The sequence below is a fragment of the Exophiala oligosperma genome (genome assembly GCF_000835515.1).
Source record: "Exophiala oligosperma strain CBS 72588 unplaced genomic scaffold supercont1.4, whole genome shotgun sequence".
NCBI classification, from domain to species: Eukaryota; Fungi; Ascomycota; class Eurotiomycetes; order Chaetothyriales; family Herpotrichiellaceae; genus Exophiala; species Exophiala oligosperma.
The window spans coordinates 2,408,723-2,426,139 of NW_015622821.1; the positions used below are offsets into that span (position 1 = coordinate 2,408,723).

The following is a 17,417-nucleotide window of genomic DNA, read 5'->3' on the forward strand; positions in this document are numbered from 1 at the left end:
TCGGCGTGCAGAGAGGCGCCGACACCACTCATTCATTCCACTTGACCTCCGTGCTAGCAAGAGCGAGGACTAGGGGTATATTGTTATTCATTGACGCGCCATTTACCTGTGCTGTCAATCTTGGCTCACATATACTACGTCTTGCCTCTTGCAGCCCGTAAGTAACAGAGAAGCTGCAATGGCTCACCGCCCCGGAAAGCGTGTGGCTGTGATTGGAGCAGGCATAAGCGGTGTTTCGAGTGCTGCTCACCTGTTAAAACATGGCTTAGAAGTCGTTGTGTTCGAAAGGTCGAGCATCGCCGGTGGCGTATGGCATTTCGACCCTAGGTCTGCTCAAGACCCGACGTATCCCAACGAGCAGCCTTCCAGGGGAGATTATGAGATCAGGCCGGAGTTGGAGTATCGCACACCACCTCCAGAAGTCTCAGAAGATGACAAAGAGACGGCCGAGGAACTTGAGATAGCTCACGCACCACCCGGGCCTTGTTACGCCGGGTTGATGAATAATGTATCGACGCGTGAAATGAGAACGAGCCTCCAAGCCTGGCCACCAGGGACGACCGACTTCGTCGGCCAGAGTGTTTTGGAGGAATATATCCAGAGCATCGCAAGGGATCATGGGGTAGCAAGCGTCACTCAGTACAATACCCGTGTGGAGAACGTGCAAAAGGTCGGTTCAGAGTGGGTGATTCGAACAACAACACTCCGCAAAGACGCCATTCGTGGATGCCACTTCACGGAACGGCGGTGGGCTTTTGACTGCGTTGTCGTGGCATCGGGACATTACCAGATGCCTCGAATCCCCGACTTGCCAGGGCTGCACGGGTGGAAGCAGGCGTATCCAGAAAGAGTATGGCACTCGAAGAAGTATCGAGATCCTCGACAATTCAAGGACAAGAATATCCTTTTGATCGGCGCGGGCGTGTCATCCTACGACATTGCGAAAGAATCTGCTCCGTATGCGCGTCGCATCTTTCAAAGTTCTCGTGGAGGAAAACTAGATCTTCCGGCGAGTATGATGCCCGAGAAGGCGACCAGGGTCGGCGGAGTTCGATTGTTCAAACTAGACGGTGGCTGTAGCAATTCCGAAAAAGAGGTTGCAGCGCTACCGATACCTGGAAAGATTGTGCTCGAAGACGGCGAGGAACTGTCTGATATCCATGCAGTGATCCTCTGCACGGGGTACATCACTTCCTATCCGTTCTTTCCTCATCTTCACTCCGACACAACACCGGCGCACGAGGCGGGTAAGCATGTGCTGGTTACTGCCGAGGGAAATATGGTACACAATCTGTACAAGGACATTTTTTACATCGAGGACCCATCCCTCGCGTTCGTCGGAGCACCTTACCATATCGCGACTTTTTCGCTGTTCGAGTTCCAGGCGCAGATCGTGGCGAGGGTTCTCAGCGGCAAGGCTCTGCTGCCGTCGTACGAACAGATGCGCGAGGAGTACGCAGAACGCGTAAGGACCAAGGGGTTGGGAAGAGACTTCCACAGCTTGAGGGGAGATGGCCAAGAGATTGCCTATGTGGATGACTTGGTTGCTTGGGCAAACACAGACGCCGAGGAACAGGGCATAGATGACAAGATGAAAGGGCACACTGAAGAGTGGCATGCAGCCTACCTCGAAAGGAAGGAGAGGCTGAAGTTTTTGAGAGTGGACAAAACTGGACAAGGAGAAGACACAGACCTTAGACTCGAGGCCCAAGTCGTGTAGAGAGAGTTCTATAGTCTTTGGGCGTTAGGGTGTTGTTCAATCTGATAGACATAGAAAATTCATCAAGGCTCGATCACGATATCAAGGACAAAAAGTTGTTGTATGATGTGATTGAGGCGACTCCGTGTACACGAGGTCGTATTCAGATTGCGAAAGTGACGAAAACGAGGGCGTTTTCGCGACATATAACAAGTAATTCACCGTACAGTAAATGCACTTTGAGGCAAACACTCGACAGGAATTCTTGCATGATCTCAAATTTACAAGTCGCAACGATATCCATACCGAGATCAAATCTGTTCCTCATTCAAACCTCACCCTTCCGAAGCTCGCCCATCGACGTTGTTACCTGTAGCTTGACTACCTCTACTCGAAACTCGAACTTTTACCTTTTTCTCCGCCTTCTTGACCAGCTCAACTCCCTCCTCCCTCAATCACATTTCCTTTTTCCACAATGCCTCCCAAGAGAGTCGCGATCCAACCTGCCCGCCGCACCCAGTCCAAAGGATACATCAGCTCGGTCTACCACTCATTGACATCTGAAGAGAATGCTAGTGTCGTCATTAGCGTCGCCATGTTTGGAGTATGTGTATATCATTCCGACACAAATTCCTCACAAAGCGCAATGTCGATGGACCTTTACTGTAAATTTTGAACTATTGCTAACAACCCTTTCCTTCTCTTTCTTAAAATAGGCCGCGGTAGCTTTCTTCAACTCGGAATGGAGTGACATGCTTCTTCCCGGATTTTAAACTTTGCCCTTCCTCTCGAAATTACAATTTCCAACCTCCGAGAAACCACTGAGCTCCAATGTCATCAAACTGTTGATACGACATCAGGCAACAACAATAACTACAACTCTCTGCTCTCTTTTTCTGACGAGAAACGAAAAATCGAAAGAATTGACCTGGCGAGCACTCATCGAAGCGGATGGGGGAGAAGGCCCATGGACAATAGGAAAAATGTCGAAGAATGTATAATAATATCCCATGAGACAGGAGGCATGAATCAAAATGCGCGTGTCTTTGTGAAAAGAAGGAAGGGTTTGAAGTTTGTCGAAACTACCTCCCATGAAAAGAGTCGACGCAGAGTCATTGCGAATCGAGAGTGCTCTCTTTTGGACGTTCTTGAATTCAACAGGCGGAATAGATCCTAAATGTGCCAGAAAACTCTTGAGGTTAGCTCATAGGGTAGAAAGAGGCTTCGCTTTGTATAACACAATTACTCCATATAACAATGTGCGTTCAACAAGAAACCCGAGACAGAACTCGACTTTGATGCGCACAGTTCATTGCAACCCAATCAGCTACGAGGACTCCGTAGAAATACAGGAAAAGTATAGTTCGGTTTTTATGACAGGTATCAATTTCGGTCATGTACAATCCTTGATCGCCGGACTCGCTTCCTTGGATTCAACATAAGTCCGCATTCTGTACTCTGCTCAGACCCAAAAAACATAATCATCCTATTCCGTAACTTTGGCTCGCAATCGAGAGTTTTTTCAGAGCCCATCCCAGCGTGCAACGCCATGCTCAAACAAGATACCCTCCGACTTAAAGTTGACGAGACAAATACCCACACATACTGTACGATCTCGTGACAAGACAGCTTAAGCATCGGCCGTTTCTGAAACACATGCTCCATACGCAGTGATGCAACAGCAACACAGGAAAAAGCTCCTCCGTAATCTCATCGGCACATCTATCCTTGCGTGCCATAGCCAGAACCATTGGCACTGGGCATCAATGTCTCCGCTGCACCTTCGGCCTCGTCCTCAAGGTGTTCCCGTTTCATGTTTCGGCTCTTGAGGTAGGTGAAGGTGACCAGAGCCGTGCCCACAATGACCGCGACGCTCAGAAGAATGACGTTTACGGGGATCGGGTTGAGTTTGAACACTACATGCGTGGCCGCATCGAGGGGTGATTGCAGGAAGTTGAAGAGGCCCGCCAGACAGATGATTAGCCCGTAGACCTTGCCAAATGTTTGAAAGCCGAATACTTTTGCCGAGTAATCAGAGACGGTGGTATAGTAGAATGGTCTATACACGACAAACAGGCAAACGTTGGCGATCGCGGCCCACATGTACGGTAGGCATCCCAGAACGCCAATGATGGTGGCAGTGACGACCAGGAAGCCCAGGGCGAACGGCGTTGACGTATGGTCAAGGAGCGTGCCGATGAAGGGGATGCTGAGTATGCCGCCCAGAGGAAGGGCAACATCGAAAAAATCGTTGACAAGTTTCGCTTTGTGTTCTGAGCCAAGTAGATACCGCTCTTGTGGACGAATAGTTGCGACGAAGTAGTTGATACGAGTCATCTGAACGACCGTAAAGAGGGTGATTAACCAAAACCACGGCGTCTTGATTTGGTTCAAGGCAGAATGGCCATGCAGGGCTCCCCAGACGCCGGACTTGCTGTTCTTGTTCTCCTCGCGTTTCTGGCGTTTGGTGTTGGTGGTCTTATCCAGCAACAGGCTGACCTCGGCGATGGTGCTTTCCCTGCGCTCGCGGTAGACTTGAATCTCTTCTTGGGAGGCCTCGGGTGGTGTTGGGGCGTTGATTTCTTCTTCTGCATCCTTGACGACCTCACTGACGGTCTTGTAGGAGTCTCGGGGCATGACAAAGACTTGGACGATAAAGATAAAAACAGGCACCACCAGGTAGATGAGAAAGAGCCGATGAGTGTTGAGCTTGCCGCCAGTAGCTTCGTAGACGAGTCGGAAGACGAGGAACAGTGCCGAGGAGGAATCGAATGCGCCGGTCAGTAGGGCCAGGATGAGGCCCGAGTTTCGAGGGAATGTGTTGGACAGCTGAAAGGAGGAAATGAAGACGAATGGACCGCCCAGTGCCAAAAAGAAGTAGCCCGGAGTGAAGAGGTCGCCGCCAACCTTGGCGGCGAAGGAGAACAGCAAAGAGCCTACGAGTAGGAAGATGCTTCCGATGATACCACAGACCCTTGGGCCATACCGGTCGAGGATGGTCCCAATAGGAAGGGCTGCGACATTCGTTGATACTGCTGCAACGGTGAACATCAAGTTCAGGCGAATCTCTTGTTGATAGCATGGCGAAGTATGGCTCTCCAGCTCGTCTGGTGTGCACAGGTCCGAGAAGACGCCCTCATCGATGAGAACTGGTTTGATGGCAGCATAGCCAAAGACAATACCGGCAGCAAAGAGGCAATAGATTATCGCGATGATTACCTGTACTGCTCAAGAGGTCAGCGAGACGATGGCATTTCGCGAACATGCCTAACCTCGGCAGCGTCTTTCCACTCACCTAGTCGCTTTTGCTTGGAAACCTCCTCGAATTGCAGAGCTTCCGTGACCACACTGGCCTTCCTATGAGCCGGTGGAAGCTGATCACTGAAAGGATTGAAACTCATCCTCCTTCGCGACGACGAACTCGAGCCTGGTCGTTCTCGCTCGAAGCCATCGACGGAGGCAACTCGCGTCAGAGACATGACGAGCAATATGAGAACCAAGACCCAAGAGGCGCAAAACAATAGCCGTCCAGTGAGCAACAGGCAGAGAGGCCTGTTCTTCGCCCCGACGTAATCAACTACGTAGGCGGGGAAAGGCGTCAGAGAGGAAAAAATTGCGGAGTGTTCAATTAGACTCTGTGATGTGTGTAACCAGTCAGCGGAAGATCTGGGAGATCTTAAGTACCTTGGCCCAAAGTGGGTGCGGAAGAGCCAACGATTCAGTAGAGTGTGCGGAGTCAAGTGTACAGATAGAGAGGAGTGTAGGACCGGACAGCTGGTGATTTTCGAGTAAAAGAGAATGAAGGAGTTGGACAAAGAGCGATAGAGAGAGAGTCAAGGCTGCGAGGGAAGCTGGAGCATTCTTGAGCTCTTTTGAACCTCTGCCCTCACGAGATAAGGGAGCATGAGCTATGAATAAATGGAAAAATTTGGTTGCTGATGTATCCGTACTGCGTAAAAGAGCCACCACGCTGATAACGATAAGCATCGCGTAGAAATTTTTGCAGAGGCAAGAGGAGGCGGGCAACGAGGCGATTGGTCAGTTGCAGCCGCAGAGCCTGGAGGTGGCCGATGCTCGATGGACGCCGCCGACGCGACGAAGGCTTTGCCTCTACCACTCCTCGCCTAGGAGTTGTCGACTTGGCGGTGATGGAGAGAGAGAGAGACCACTTCGCATGAGACTCCTCGATTCAGACAAGTCACATTAGGTATGTACTTGTGCAGCGACAACATTTAGGTTGTACGTCCTCCGTATCTGGTCTGATCATTTTGGTTGATCGTCGAGGAGAGCACGTCGAGATGTGGTTCGGATATTTTGCTGCAATTGTCCCCGATAATTGGTGGCCTGTGATCCAGTGGTAGGCAGTGATGGTCCTCGCACGAGCAACAAGGCATAGCCTAAAGTACCTGGCGGAGTCCCTGAAGCCACCCACCACCAGGTAATCTTTCATTCACCCTGTCCAAACTTCGCATATCCACTGTCACAAAGATTTCTTTTTTCCAGAGTGTCAACGCCTGTGAAAGCACCCTACAGCAAATCCGCACTGGAGAGCCTTGTCTGATGTTGCGCCCAAAGAACAAATGAGGCTGCTGAGACAGGCTGATGTCTGTTTGGCTGGCGGCTGCGGAACCAGGTCATTCTTAGCCGCCCACCTGAAATAGGTCACCTACCTCAGCGCTTGTTCCGAAACACTCTGGTGGTTGGGACAAAGAAACCACCACCACCATCCATCAATGATAGTGTTTAGTCGTCCTGAGACTGTCTAGAGCCTGTTGGCGGTCGCCTCTCCACGACTGTAACAGTGGTTTGAGAAGCGGTGAGAAGTGTTGGGTTTGACTGCGTCAAGATAGATTCACCTGGTTCACATACCTGACCTGAAGATACTTAAACCGGTGCCATGTCCGATTGCTGAATACATTCTCTTCTTTCAACAAGTTCCAAACTCCAAATACAATCATTCCATCGATCCAACTCTGGCCAGTCCTTTCCATCACCACGAAATCAGCCAACATTGACATTCCTTACCTTCCATTCATTGCATTTCTATACCATTTCTCACCTTGACCAACACGTTCTTTGAAAGACCAAGTCAAAGCGGAACCCTACTTTCACTCCAAAAACCTCTCGTTGCCGCTGTATAGATCACTATGGGTCCTGATCATGGTGTTCTCGGAGCCACCTTCAAGGCCACGAGAGCGTTGCAGATGGCTTCCATGATTGCGATTATTGGTATCACGGCCAACTTCATTTCGGAAATGGTCAGCGCTGGCGCAACTCCTCCCCCGGTCCTGGTCGCAATATTGAGCATCGTACGTCAGGTCGAAGCAAGGAAGTTTGGTGCCATTCTAACCTGCACTAGGTCTGCATTTCAGTGTTGTACTGCGCCATCACACTCATTCTCTACCTGGATAACATCCTTCCGTTCCTTATCAGTACCGGCATCGACTCACTCTTCTTGATCGCTCTCATAGTGGTTTCGGTGGTCGTGGGGAAGCCTCTCTCATACCTCAACTGCCAGGACCTGGACAAGAACTCGAATGCCACCTCAAGCGCCTACGACTTTACATCGGCACTCGGAAACAGCCTAAACAAAAGTGGCAAGGTCAACTATTCCCAATGGATCGGCACTTCCAAATCCACCTGCCTCGAAATGAAATCGATCTGGGGACTGAGCATTGCTCTATGGTAAGTGGCCAAGACACCTACAGAAACCCACTGAGTTTCAAAGCTGACCCGTGGATCTCACATAGTATCTTATTCACCTTCTCAGCCGTCAGCACCATCTGCCTGTGGAAAAGAGCCAAGCACGCATATGTCAACAAGACCGAGGCGTGACGCGCCAATGGTAGAGAAGCAACCACGGGGCAAGGACCGTCATTCTCGGGAAAAGTAAGCGGTATATCCGTACAGCACAAAAAGGATTTGCGCGGGTGATCTTCAAAAGAAACTGGCAAAGATAGTCGTAAGGGTCACCACCGGTTAGGTCTTCCAGGATAATGGTAGGGAGGGTATGGCGTCAACGGTGATCTCAATCTCCCAACAGTTGTATTAGCATAAAAAATCCTCGTGTTTTCGGCATGTGGCTGGCCTCAAGGCACCAAATGAGCCGGGTTCGGTTGCAGTGCAGTTCCATCCCCGGAAAGATGTGGCAGATGATGATAGGTCGGAAGAGAGGGCAATGATCAGAAATTCCAACTTCCGCTGTTTTGGTAGTCGAGGTGGCGTGCGTCGACGTTTTTCATAGGACCAGAATTTCCAGACATGCAGCTGTGACATGCATGTGCTGTACCGGGAAGCCTCCCACCTCGCTCGGATCCTCATCGGCAAGAGGCGAATTGTTGCCAAAGGGTCGGGAACAGGCCCATTGACGTGTTTTGAGGATGGATGGACAGCATTGGCAGACTCTGCGTTGTCCTGCTGACCGGGATCGTTTAGCTGACAACGTGCATGCAAGGTGAGCGAGCAGGGTGTGTTTTTGAATTGACCTGTTCAACGACCTGAGCAGCTCCATCATTCAAGACACCTAGCGATGCAACTGCGCCGAAAGGGAAATGGAGCGGCGCCCCACGGGAGTGATCGTAGTTGTCCGCCTGAAAATGAGAGTTTGCGAGAGGGTGGTACTCCGTACGCGAGGGATGATGTTGATTACCTAGGTATGAGAGGACTGGGTTGATTGCCTCCCAAGTACGAGGACGAGTACGTGAAGGGGTCGTTGAGCACTGTGGCAGGGCAGATTACCGTATTGACACCTAATTCCGTACACAATGTACGTACTGTAGGTAGGCAGGTACCTACTCCGTATGCCATACTGTAACATTCCAAGCACCTCCCCACCAGCGGTGCTATTGTAGGTACTGGTAGTGAATCCGTCGTCGTCAAGCTTACTTACCTGGCCTACTCGTACGGGCAAACTATTTCTCGGGATCAGCAGACAGTTTGTGCCCATTCTCGCAGACTGGGCCCGGTACTGCGGGACGGGGCATGGAGCTACTGTATTGGTACTGTTGAAGTAAAAGGTGACCAAGCCACTAGTAGGGGTGCCCGGGCGGTAGTGTGGGTGTTCTAGGTGTCTTTGGGAATAGTTTCGGAGGCCAGGGAGGCCTGTTTCGCCCCGAGAAGGGAGCGTCCAGACACCCTGGAGGTGTACGGAGTACGGAGCAAGACACACCTGAGTTGATCCAAGTTGCCGGGACTGACAAGGAAACAAAATCCCAATTTTCGTGGTCACAGCCAGCTGTTCATTTCCAGATTCGCGGTTCGCCCGTGCTTCTCATGCTTTTCTAGTCGCTTGCCTCTATTGGTCTTGTCCGACTTTCTCTCATGCCTCCATTTTCAGTGAATTCCACCCTGTACAGAATTTTATCCACCTGGGATGTCTTGTTGTATCAACCAGACCCCGTCCATCGTCAAGTCTGTCACTTCAGTCGCCGGGTAGCAAGGTCCCCTGGTCCCTCGAGCCCTGGCTCTCGTCCTGCCGTCATAATTTTTCCTCCGAATCTTCCTCCACTACTGCCGGCCCCCTCCCTCGCTCTACTCGTATCAGACAGAGTCCAGCCCATGTCCACCTCCCATTTGCTTCAAGTTTTCTCTGCTCGGTCCTCTCTCCACCGCTCGAGGTCAATGCACGTCGTTCTTATTCCATTAGACCTTGGGTTCTCAAACTGTCCACCTCTTCCGCACTCACCTCTTCTCATTTTGTGCATCTTGCAAAAAAAATCACTCATATTCATAAACAGGTCGTCTTCCCACCGTTCGGTCGCTCAGCATATCCATTTTGGGTGCATTCCACGGTCTCACAGTCGTCGTCTCCGCTGCTGTGTTGGAAACGTTTGTCAGGGTGCCAGCTGGCTGGCTCGCTTGTCTCTTGACCGGGACTCAACCCTACCCACCCTAGGTACACACTCCTTCTCCAGGCTGGTGCCGAAGCTTTGGGTTCGAACCGGTCTCATTCGAGTTCACGTTGTTCACGCGGTCGCCCCATATCCACTATCGATGTCCTAAGTTACTCAACGGCGTGTCAGTTATCAAACCTGTTCCCCACCCGCTCGACTCAGAACGAGAGATCCTTTTAAGATTATTGCAACCCACTATTGACAGGCCGTTGTCGCCGTTGTCCCATTCTGTCGTCCTGTCATTCCTTCGCACGATATCTTCAACTTTTGGCTTTTCGGCCTCCTTGGACATTTCCTCTTGCTCTCTTCTTCCTCTCCGCAGGTCCTCTACGTGTCTGTGTCTTTTGTCCGCTCCGTCAGCGGACATCTGGGGTTTTTTTTATGGTTTTCCACGCGTACGACGAAGGAATACCATGCTTGGTAACCATGACTTATTCTGACAAGGACAGTATGGATGACCTGAATCTACCGACCGTCATACCCGTCGATGAAAACTATGGCCGTTTTTCTGTCCTCGAGGAGGAGGATCGAGATGCCAGCTCGGCGTATTCCATGGCGTCTTCCGCCTACAACTTCAGGATGGAAAATGGCCGTCGGTACCATGACTATAAAGACGGACACCCTTTTCCTCACGACGAGGTCTCGGAGGAGAACGAAATCACCATGCACGAGATGTGTCTGCTCATATTTGAGGATAAATATTTCTTGTCGCCTGTCGACGAATCTAATCTTCGCGCCGTTGCCGATATAGGTACTGGTCGAGGGTACTGGGCCGAGGGGGTGGCTGACAGGTTTCCCGATGCCCAGGTGGTGGGAATGGATTTGACACCACATGCTCGAAATATCCTGCCGAACTGCTCTTTTATGCTTGCCGATGCGACAGAAGACTGGGTACTCGACGATCCGAGCATGAAATTCGACCTGGTCCACATTCGATCTCTATTTGGCGGTGTCAGGGACTGGGCCGCGCTATACAAGAACTGCTTCGAGTAAGTCCGACGCTTTCCACGATCCGCGCAAGCTCTTACCTCGCCGTGACATGGATCTATACGTCCATGTCACCGCTTTACATCCCGAATTCGCTGGCTTTCCCCCCTCGAAAATACGATGGGCAATTATGTACTTGAGCCTTTGTTCAACGCAAAAGAAATCCAGTCATTAGATTATGGGTTTTCTGTAATATTCTCAACCTTTTTGAGCATATCTCAACGCGTGATTTTGATGTTTGATACTGGTTGCTGACGGTAGACAGTAACATGAGGTCTGGAGGGTGGATCGAACAGCTGGAGATTGAAATCGATGCGCAAACCCAAGACGCTAGCACTCCACCGGACAGTCACATCAAAGCGCTATGCGAGTACACCAGAAGCCATCTGTCTGTTGCCGCTGGACGAGATTTCGACATATCTTTCAGTATGAAGCAAATGATTGAAGACGCTGGCTTTGTGGATGTCCAGGAGAAGAGAATCAACATACCACTCGGCCCGTGGTCATCGGATTCGAGAATGAAAGATATTGGAAGATTCTACGAACGATTTTACAAGACGGGGTTGCAAGGCTGGCTGTTACAAGTCTGCACTCGGCAACTGAATGTGGGTTTCTCAAGCCACTATACCTCTGAACGACTCTGAGCTAAGAATTCTTCTAGTGGTCTGTTGACCAGGTCAACGCAGCTTGTGTCAGTGCGTTTAAAGAGATCAACCAGCGCCAGCAACACTGGTATTATCCCTTGTAAGTCTCGTGCCGCCGTCGTTATCGCTTACGGCTCATCCTGACGCGATTGTTCTTTCTAGGGTTATTGTTATTGGACGAAAACCTTGAACGAGTTCTCTTTATTTACGATTTTTTGCACGAACGTTTACGCTTTATGTCGACATGCATATTTCGGATTCACCGGCAGATCAGATCCTACCACCACCACCAGAATTGATGATTCACGTCGTAATGACCTGTACATAAATGGCTAGATGGTATGCGCATGCATTTGGAAAGAGATATGTCGGGGGAACAATGCTGGTGCCAGTGGCGGCACGGTTCAAGAAGTCGCGTCTCGACGGCCTTTCCACTACTCTCATCGCTGATTGGGAAGGTCCTTTCATGCCTGAGAGTGAAGGTTAAGAGTACCATGAGCTGTTCTTGGTCATCTTATACAAAATGAGATGGGAACGTGTTTGGCAGCCTCAGACCAGATCTTGCTTGACTATTCAAGAGATTGAGTCAGAGTCAACCATTCGACAGGCATCTGACAGAGACGATGCATACCGCCGCAGTCTCCGCCGCTTGGGCAATCATCTGCTAAAGATGATGATGTGTAAACACCAGAACGAGACGCAGCCTGAATGTTGAAACCTCCAGAGGTTTAGACAAAGGCACAAAATCACTCGACATGAATGTCGTGTTCTGCATGGAGGGAAGCGGAGGAAGGTACCATTGAATCTACCATGGTCTCATGTATATACGAGAAGGGTCTGGCTTATTTATACTACGATATGTATCTGGAGGTGCGATATCGTCCACGAATGAATGTGAATATACTGCTCATCGTATTTTGAGCTTTTGCATTGAAGGAACAGTCCAAGAGTGTTTGACCAAGTCATTTGACATGGAGGCAATCTTGCGTGGCACAGAGGTGCTGCTTATACACGAGAACCTTCCCAATTTCGAAGGCGAGCCTGATACTCCTTATCGGTAGACCCGTAACAGAGTATACATTGTATCAATAAAGTGATCCTCGGAATGAGAATCGGAAGAAGAGTCCGAACAGTTTTCTACCTACTTCCGGGCAAGTGACCGTCACAACCCTCCGGTGCCCCTCCTCAAGGTTCCACCCCTTATCGAGTGGACGTGGACTTTCTTGCTTGGGTCTTTGGGTGTGGGAGGGGGTTGGAGGGGGGGGGCGAGCTTGTACGTTGAGGTACCGCTGAAGTGGTCCCTACTCTGTACTACTTTCATTAGTATTTGGACGGGTTAGGTGCCTAGTGAGATACCCAAGGTAGGTACTTACGGAGTAGTCTTGGATTGGGGTCGTACCTAGGTACTTATTTTACTGTAAAGACGCGAGGCGGCACTCTTTTTATGTCCAGTCCAGATTTCCCACCGGCAAGTGAGATGATTCGGAAACAGATCTCGATCAGTCTGTAAACCAAAGTGATGAGTTTTCTGGGGACTTTTATCCCAGTGGTATACACTTTCACCAAATACCTATTTACCCGGGTATGTACTCCAGTTGGTGTCCATTAGATGTTGTACTTGCGAGTGACTCTGTTGGGAGTGACTCTGTTTGTTATTGACCACTCGTGGAAATATACATCCACACGTACATACTTTGAGCAGCATACTCCATAACATGTATACATACATGCCATTACATTTTATGTATGCCACACGAGTAGGTACAGGACCAGTAATGGACGAGGTCAATTGTACCAGGAGGGGGGGAGGAGGGGAGGGGAGAAAGTGAGTGGTCCCAAAGCATACGGTTTATGGAGGATACTACTATGGTAGGTAGGTAATTACAATAGGTATTTCAAGTACGGAGTCAATAGAGAACAAGGTACGATACTGTACAGTCCACTCCAACGCATTTCACAGGACCCAGGGAAGTATGTACTGTAAGAATTCCTCGCAAAAACGCATTGACCTGCTACACCCGCCGGGAAAAAAAAGTCTTCCTACCACCCCATGTGGGTAGATAAAGGTGAAGTGGAGTTGTGTACAGTAGGAAGATCGATAATGTACGTGAAATGGGAGGAGTAAGAAGTACCTACCTACAATAGGTACCCAAGGTACGTACAAGTCAACTCTCAAAACACAGTACCTTTGAGTGACCCCCATATTCACAGATACAACATTACCTTTACTTGTCAAAAAAACTTCAATGTATACAAAGTATCACGTTGGTGCACTCGTCAAGTACCCATGTTTTATACCCTGTCATATTTACCATGTAAAGTGTGCCCCCCTACCCGAGGTATTTGTGCTTTGCAAAATTCCGTAAAAACCTTATTTTTTTGCAACATACAAAACATTCAACAATCATAAAAGCGGTGAGAACACAACGCCATATTTCTCAACAACCACCCTATAATTTCATAAATATTATATGATAATCTTACTCCGGAGTAAATTCTCTATCCAAGTATCTAAATTTTACTATATAAAAAGGCGTGGTTGTGATGCCGTCACAGCCAAAGTTTGATCCTGCGGTAAAAGTGGCCGTGTCAATTGCACTTCGGGCAGGAGTGAAAGGCACAGCCATTGCAAAGGCTCAAGGGGTTTCCAATGCCTATATTTCCAAAGTTCGACGGGATCTACGCTATCAAGACATCGAAATAAATGATATAGCACCTGTTAAAGGTCGTCCAAAGTCAATTCATCATGCCGCAATGGAAGGACTTCGTGATTTTATGCTAGATTGGCCGACGGCGCGGCTGGATGAGTGCTGCGATTTTCTCCGCGATGAGTTTGGTATCAACGCTCATATATTAACAGTCTCCCGGGCACTTAACTCTATGAATGTCACGTATAAACGGGTAACCAGAGTTAACACCAGGCGAGACGATGAACTTGTCGCTTCCTATATAGCACAGATGGCCAATTACACTAGTAACCAGCTAGTAACACTCGATGAAAGCGCTGCAAACAATAGAACTATGGATAGAAAGTTTGGCTGGTCGGCCCGTAACACTCCATGCTGAGTGCAACTACTAGGTGGCCGATCTACCAGTTGGAGCATTTTACCTGCGATGACAACAGACGGGTGGCTCACTTATAAGGTCTATTAAGGCTCTTTTAACGCCGAACGATTCGAAACATTTCTCTAAGGAGTGCTTAATAAGATGAACCCCTTCCCAGGAGATCATTCCGTTCTGATCATGGACAATGTAACTATCCACCGATCCGATAGAGTCAAGCGAATGTGCGAGGAGCAGGGCGTCATTCTTAAGTACTTACCTCTATATACTCCAGAGCTCAATCCAATTGAGATGTCATTTCACGAGTTAAAATAGTGAATGCGAAAGAATAGAGAACTAGGCTATTATTATGAGAATAGCTTTGATACCTTCATTCATCTAGCAATGACTAGTGTCTGTGAGGCCAAGACAGCTCATAATTACTTCCGCAGATACGGCTATATTTGATGAGGCATAGTAACTAGCAGAGAATAGATAAAAAAAGAAGGGGCTATAGGCATCTCATCCTGCAATAATAAGCCTAGTCTATATACCTTGATCTGTCTATTCTTGAGGTTATGCAAATATAGCTATCACGTGATCACGCTAACTATAATTGGCTAAGCCATATGCCATAATAGGTATAGTGTGAGATAGCAACACGCAAAATAATTCTAACATCACACCGAGTTATGTAATAAGCCCTCATTGACTGCTATTCCCTGACGATATAATACTCACTGGACGTCCATTTGTACTATCATTAAAACTGTCTTCACTTGTTATAGCTAAACGCGCAAATTCCTTGAGGTTATTGCGGATTTTAGTCACAAAACCAGCCGGAATAGTTATAGCCTTCCAATGTTCATCTGTACATGTTCGTAGATCAGAGAAGCCCCATCCATAATCCGCAACAGAGAGCTTAATCTCTAGTAACTTGGACGCATAAATAGGATATTTAGTCGCTAGCCAATTAAAGTACTCCTGCATATTCTGATCGTCGTCACCCTCTCGTTGTGGAGGGCTTAATCGAGGCCCAGTGACGGCGGCGGCGGCGGCGGCTGTCAACAGCGGAGGTTGATAGACGTGTGCGGGAGGTTATGCTAGGTAACTCGTCGACGGGATTCCTCCAATATTAAGCACGAACGGATGCATATAGTTTAGCGGGTAAATAGGCGGAGGTTGATGCATAGCATCGTAGCGTTTCTCGTTCCTATTCCGTTCTGAGAGAAGGGCCACCATGATCGCGTCCGGCACCTGGTTAGCCGTCACATTAGGAGCCTTCTTTGTAATCATATCGCTCCAACGCTAAACTAATGGCGTGGATAGAGGAAAATGCTGTCCTCCATGATTAACGCATAGACGAGAGTAATTCTTGTAATTCTTTAACTTGCAATAATGTCTCTAAGATATCAAGGAAGCTTACTCCGGCGGCGGCCTCTTTTTGTGCCTAGAGTTGTTTTTCTTCTCGCTGTTGTTGTGTTGCGGAGATTACCTTACCCTTTAACCTTTTATTCCTAGTCTTTTCCTTACGATAGCGACGTGTTTAGGTTAAGTTAAGATGACGGCTTGAGGAGATATTATCATGAGATAATGACGATATCGAAACGTCCTCACTAAATGAGCCATATTAACTAGTTAGTTAACATCATTTTGGCTTCTTAATAATTAAGTATACTAGTGCCAAATGCGCACTAAGTTTAGTCCTACTCTTATGGCCATCTTTTTGAGCATAATAAAGCTCCCACCACTTTTAATAGGCCTTCTTAAAGTGTTCCTAAGTCTTCATAGTTAAGGAATAAAGCTTTTTATTACCTTGTTTAATTGTGAACTCGCCCCCGAAGATAGGGGGGCGTAATTCATGAGTCTTTTGATTGTAGTCATTATATTAATACTTAAGTTGACCTTTATACTTAAGGAGTGTGTTAACAATATTAAAACCCCGACATAATACTTCCGTACTAAGGATCTTAACCTTCTTAATAAAGATTTCTATGGCGATATCATAAAAAAGTTTATCAATCTTAAATACTGATTCAATAGAGTTTGTATTAGTTAGGCTTAAGTCATTCTCCGCGGTATGCGGCGAAGTATTTGATTAATAACTAGGTTACGCTAACAGAGGGGCTTACATTAATATCTCCCCTTTCTCTTTATTGTCTTCTCTAGCATTGCTAAATATAGACGAGACTTTATCATCCTTATTAAGAAGATTTAACGCTTCCTATGCTTATGACATAATGTCCTCCTCAATACTTAGTCTCGGCGGTAACTCTGGCGACTCTGATAACTCTGGCAGGTCAGGACTAGCCGTTCGAGAGGGACGAGGGCTTAGAGACACAGCGCGACGCTTTGAACTTGCCCTATTAGCCCTCGTTGCAAGGCTATCGCCGTCGCTTTTGCGCTTCATGCGAGCGTTGCGAGTAACAAGGGTCTCGCAGAGTGATTGAGAGGCCAATGACTCCTGGAGTCAACGGGATGGAGTTATTGTGCGCCTTGTACGATTTGACATCATGTTTGTATGTAGTTACGATATATTGCAGTAAATTACAGTGCTATCTAGGGCTATTGCGGCTGCAGGATGAGTTTGTTGATACAGGCCATATGGCGGTGTGCAGATTTCATACAACTTGCAAAAAAATAAGGTTTTTACGGAATTTTGCAAAGCACAAATACAACAACTCGGACCGAAAAGCGAAAGTAAATATAGAAATACTGTCACTCTGTCAGTATTTTTCAAGGGTGCGTACTGTAGTACCGTATCATCCGACAACAACCTTGAAGAGTCAATGATTCTTATTGTTTGAAAGGTTCTTGTATGTGATGATACGTAGACGGATATACCAGTCGTGTCCCTTCCGTCCTCGTCGTCCTCGGGTACCACTCTCTTTACACACATGTACAGTACCTCAGTCGACAAAGGTTAACGGTGCCGTCCAAAGTTGGGTGTTTGTCGGGTGGAATAACCATTTACAGTACCTGTCAAAGTGTCATTCATAAACTCCAGAAGCTTCGGAAGAAACAACCTTTTGGCAGTCCAAAGTGGTGACTTGGTACGATTCTACATACTACCCAAAATGAGGAACCCTGGCATTTGTTACCTCTCCGCAGGTATCAAAAATAACTACATGCGTACAAACACACTGTCACAGA

General features: G+C 48.2%; 4 protein-coding genes across 5 annotated transcripts; 3 read left to right on the top strand and 1 right to left on the bottom strand.

The window, feature by feature from the left end:
* Window positions 1-92: 92 nt before the first annotated feature.
* On the top strand, window positions 93-1,788 carry PV06_04968 (uncharacterized protein). Its single transcript, XM_016405928.1, has one exon. The coding sequence runs from the start codon at window positions 179-181 to the stop codon at window positions 1,718-1,720; it is 1,542 nt and encodes a 513-aa protein (XP_016264134.1). The 5' UTR covers window positions 93-178; the 3' UTR covers window positions 1,721-1,788.
* Window positions 1,789-3,089: 1,301 nt separating this feature from the next.
* PV06_04969 (uncharacterized protein) lies at window positions 3,090-5,582 on the bottom strand. Its single transcript, XM_016405929.1, has 2 exons — window positions 4,995-5,582; window positions 3,090-4,923 (listed from the first exon to the last, which is right to left on the bottom strand). Exons 1-2 carry the CDS (start codon window positions 5,176-5,178, stop codon window positions 3,422-3,424), a joined length of 1,686 nt encoding a protein of 561 aa, XP_016264135.1. The 5' UTR covers window positions 5,179-5,582; the 3' UTR covers window positions 3,090-3,421.
* An 865-nt stretch (window positions 5,583-6,447) lies between these two features.
* Window positions 6,448-7,876, top strand: PV06_04970 (uncharacterized protein). The gene is made up of 3 exons (XM_016405930.1): window positions 6,448-7,008; window positions 7,059-7,384; window positions 7,450-7,876. Exons 1-3 carry the CDS (start codon window positions 6,847-6,849, stop codon window positions 7,532-7,534), a joined length of 573 nt encoding a protein of 190 aa, XP_016264136.1. The 5' UTR covers window positions 6,448-6,846; the 3' UTR covers window positions 7,535-7,876.
* A 1,179-nt stretch (window positions 7,877-9,055) lies between these two features.
* On the top strand, window positions 9,056-12,200 carry PV06_04971. Of its 2 annotated transcripts, XM_016405932.1 has the most exons (5): window positions 9,056-9,986; window positions 10,041-10,580; window positions 10,844-11,183; window positions 11,240-11,322; window positions 11,385-12,200. In XM_016405932.1, the coding sequence occupies exons 1-5, from the start codon at window positions 9,973-9,975 to the stop codon at window positions 11,410-11,412; spliced, it is 1,005 nt and encodes a 334-aa protein (XP_016264138.1). In that variant the 5' UTR covers window positions 9,056-9,972; the 3' UTR covers window positions 11,413-12,200. The 2 variants fall into 2 exon arrangements, with proteins under 2 accessions (XP_016264138.1, XP_016264137.1); XM_016405931.1 differs by having other exon boundaries at window positions 9,056-10,580.
* The last annotated feature ends 5,217 nt before the right edge of the window (window positions 12,201-17,417 follow it).

What these genes read in the sequence shown, in the direction of transcription:
- PV06_04969 (XM_016405929.1), bottom strand. Translation starts at nt 5,178, where the DNA reads ATGTCTCTGACGCGAGTTGCCTCCGTCGATGGCTTCGAGCGAGAACGA. An exon ending in TTCCAAGCAAAAGCGACTAG is followed by an intron (nt 4,924 to 4,994) that starts GTGAGTGGAAAG and finishes CCTCTTGAGCAG; the next exon opens with TACAGGTAATCATCGCGATA.
- PV06_04971 (XM_016405931.1), top strand. Translation starts at nt 9,973, where the DNA reads ATGGTTTTCCACGCGTACGACGAAGGAATACCATGCTTGGTAACCATG. An exon ending in CTATACAAGAACTGCTTCGA is followed by an intron (nt 10,581 to 10,843) that starts GTAAGTCCGACG and finishes GACGGTAGACAG; the next exon opens with TAACATGAGGTCTGGAGGGT. An exon ending in CAACACTGGTATTATCCCTT is followed by an intron (nt 11,323 to 11,384) that starts GTAAGTCTCGTG and finishes TGTTCTTTCTAG; the next exon opens with GGTTATTGTTATTGGACGAA.
- PV06_04970 (XM_016405930.1), top strand. Translation starts at nt 6,847, where the DNA reads ATGGGTCCTGATCATGGTGTTCTCGGAGCCACCTTCAAGGCCACGAGA. An exon ending in TGGTCGCAATATTGAGCATC is followed by an intron (nt 7,009 to 7,058) that starts GTACGTCAGGTC and finishes AACCTGCACTAG; the next exon opens with GTCTGCATTTCAGTGTTGTA. An exon ending in GGACTGAGCATTGCTCTATG is followed by an intron (nt 7,385 to 7,449) that starts GTAAGTGGCCAA and finishes GATCTCACATAG; the next exon opens with TATCTTATTCACCTTCTCAG.
- PV06_04968 (XM_016405928.1), top strand. Translation starts at nt 179, where the DNA reads ATGGCTCACCGCCCCGGAAAGCGTGTGGCTGTGATTGGAGCAGGCATA.